The 2,336-nt window shown below is 33.6% G+C and overlaps 1 protein-coding gene across 1 annotated transcript in view; it reads left to right on the top strand.

Annotated features, from left to right (window-relative positions):
- Positions 1–1,210: 1,210 nt before the first annotated feature.
- Positions 1,211–2,336, top strand: part of Cow (Proteoglycan Cow) — a 4,859-nt gene continuing 3,733 nt past the window's right edge. The window contains exon 1 of the mRNA XM_011308419.1: positions 1,211–1,315. Coding sequence (XP_011306721.1) covers positions 1,211–1,315 — 105 coding nt within the window. The remainder of the gene's footprint in view (positions 1,316–2,336) is intronic.

The raw sequence follows: 2,336 nt of genomic DNA, 5'->3' as shown, positions 1-2,336 counted from the left end.
AGAATAGAATTTGGATAATTATATTTAATAATTATATGTAATAATTTTGTATCATGATTCAATTGCAGTCGATAAGTGGCATTATGTGCACCTGAAGTGAAGCCTAGTCTTACTCAAGGATGGAAGACAAGGGCAAATGGAATCCACGTTATAGTTATTATTTTACTTTTTAAATATTCCGCAACAAATTAGAGCTAATATTTTCCAATTTGGCATATGCTTTTTTTTCACTCAAGACCATCTAGATCTTTCGTTTGGCCCTTTTCTTTTGGCCGTGCTTTAAACACTGAGTGATTAATAATTGCAAGTAGTACATGATTTTTTAATGGAATTAAATCGATCTACGACCTATGTGAAAGAGTGCATATATTCTTAAATGGTGTTTGTAGCCGGTGAAAAATACAAACTCAATGCTCCTTTCCTGTTAAAAATTGTGAAGCATTTATTCATGTCTGATTTGTGGTAAATATAAAAGGGATTTACGGTCAGAAATATTTTTTTCTACTTATATTAATAAGCTGTTATTAAGTTATCGATATTCCATACATATATATATATATATATGGAAAATCGACTAGGAAGCTGGAACCGGCGCACGTTACGAATATCGACGGCATGTGCTAGTCGGCGATGCGCTCGCGCGAATCTGTTTGCAGTGAAAATGAACGTTTATACATTACGTGGAAAAACCATGCACACAGTATACGCTTGTCCGTATTACATCCCCCAATGAGAGAGAATCACACAATTTTCCACTTGCATCAGTGGTATCAGTGTATTTGTAGAAATACACTAAGGAAGGAGACGCGCGCACATTTTGAGCTTTCTACCCAATAGCACTCACCGTATGCCAGTGCGTCGGCGGGGAATTACAGTATATGCTTCTTCTTCAAGTCAGTCACAATTTTCTCGATACCTAATAGCCAGTAACATTCAACCTCATAATTAATTATTCATCTTATAACCACTCCATTTTCATCCCCATCCAGAGTATCGCATTGTGCTGTGCCGTTGAAAATTTGTGGTCATTTTGTGGGTGTCCGATTGATTCAGTGCAAAAAAAGTTTTTTTCTTCGAGATTTTTCTCCTCATTGGGGAGGAACAATAGAAAGGGAATAATATTGTAGAATCTTTTTATTGTAAATGGTGGTAGGTTGAGAATAAGTGGAGACTAAGGAAAATATTGAATATTGCAAGAATTTGACGGATTATGGGGCGGTTTGTATGTTGGGTGTTTCTGATTGCTGTGTCAGTTGTCATTACTGGTGTAAATTGTAAGCGGAAGTTCGATGGTGATTTCGAGTTTGCAGAGGAGGTAAGCTATTTATTGATTCAATAAATAATTGGATTTCAAGGAAAGGTAGTTTGCCCTAATCGATGCATTTCCTAGTGAAGTATGGGAATCTATGTACAACATATGACATGCTTTCCTCAATACATATATGTGTACGTACGTAGGATAGACATGGTAATGATTGAAGAGAGATTTGCTAGGACATAACAAGTGCATTCACTCACTCAAAAAAATGAAGGAACATAAATTAATGGCCGTCTATTCCTCATTCACAATTTTTAATTAAAAAAAAAAACACTTGCCTACAAGGGATTGCTCATGACCGTTCACTGTCACATTGATAGCTTCAACGTTGGAATAATCAGTGATTAATCCGATCATAGTTGTCAATAAATAAGAAGCAAATGCTTCCTAGTTCATGTTTCAATGGTTATTTAAGCGGTATTGAAATATTGAACAATTTTTTGTGCAATTGAGTTTTCAATGCTTCCACATAATAATCACTACAATAAACTCTATTTTTTTTTGGATTATAGTATATTACATCCACGTGGGTTTCTCTTTGTTCTGCCATATCCCATCAAGTGCTATCTTGATTGTAAATCCTCAAATATAATTATTCAAGTTACACCATTTGAAGAAGAAGTAAATAATATTTTTTTAAATTATCGATAAGTGAATAAATATTTGTGATTAAAGGAAAATAATAATAGTCACCTTACTGCCATGTTGTTTGGAAGCAGCGCAGGTGGATCATGTTATTTTTTGCAGAGAAAAAACTTTTCCATTCAAACTCTACACTTCAAACTCTTTTCGGACATTTGAATGAAATTTTAATGCATATTTTTTTCTCTACCTGTACAATTTCTACAATATATATCTAATGTATATTCCAGTAATTCCATTACTTTTTTTATTATATTGGAGAGTGTTTTTAACTTTGATAAATAATTATCATGTGATGAATTAGAAGCGAAACGAATAAAACGAAAGTTAAAATATTTTTTTTCTGCAGTACTCACATTTGTCATGTTCTTCATCG

Source organism: Fopius arisanus, unplaced genomic scaffold (genome assembly GCF_000806365.1).
Source record: "Fopius arisanus strain USDA-PBARC FA_bdor unplaced genomic scaffold, ASM80636v1 scaffold00059, whole genome shotgun sequence".
NCBI classification, from domain to species: domain Eukaryota; kingdom Metazoa; phylum Arthropoda; class Insecta; order Hymenoptera; family Braconidae; genus Fopius; species Fopius arisanus.
This window is presented reverse-complemented; position numbering and strand designations above follow the sequence as displayed.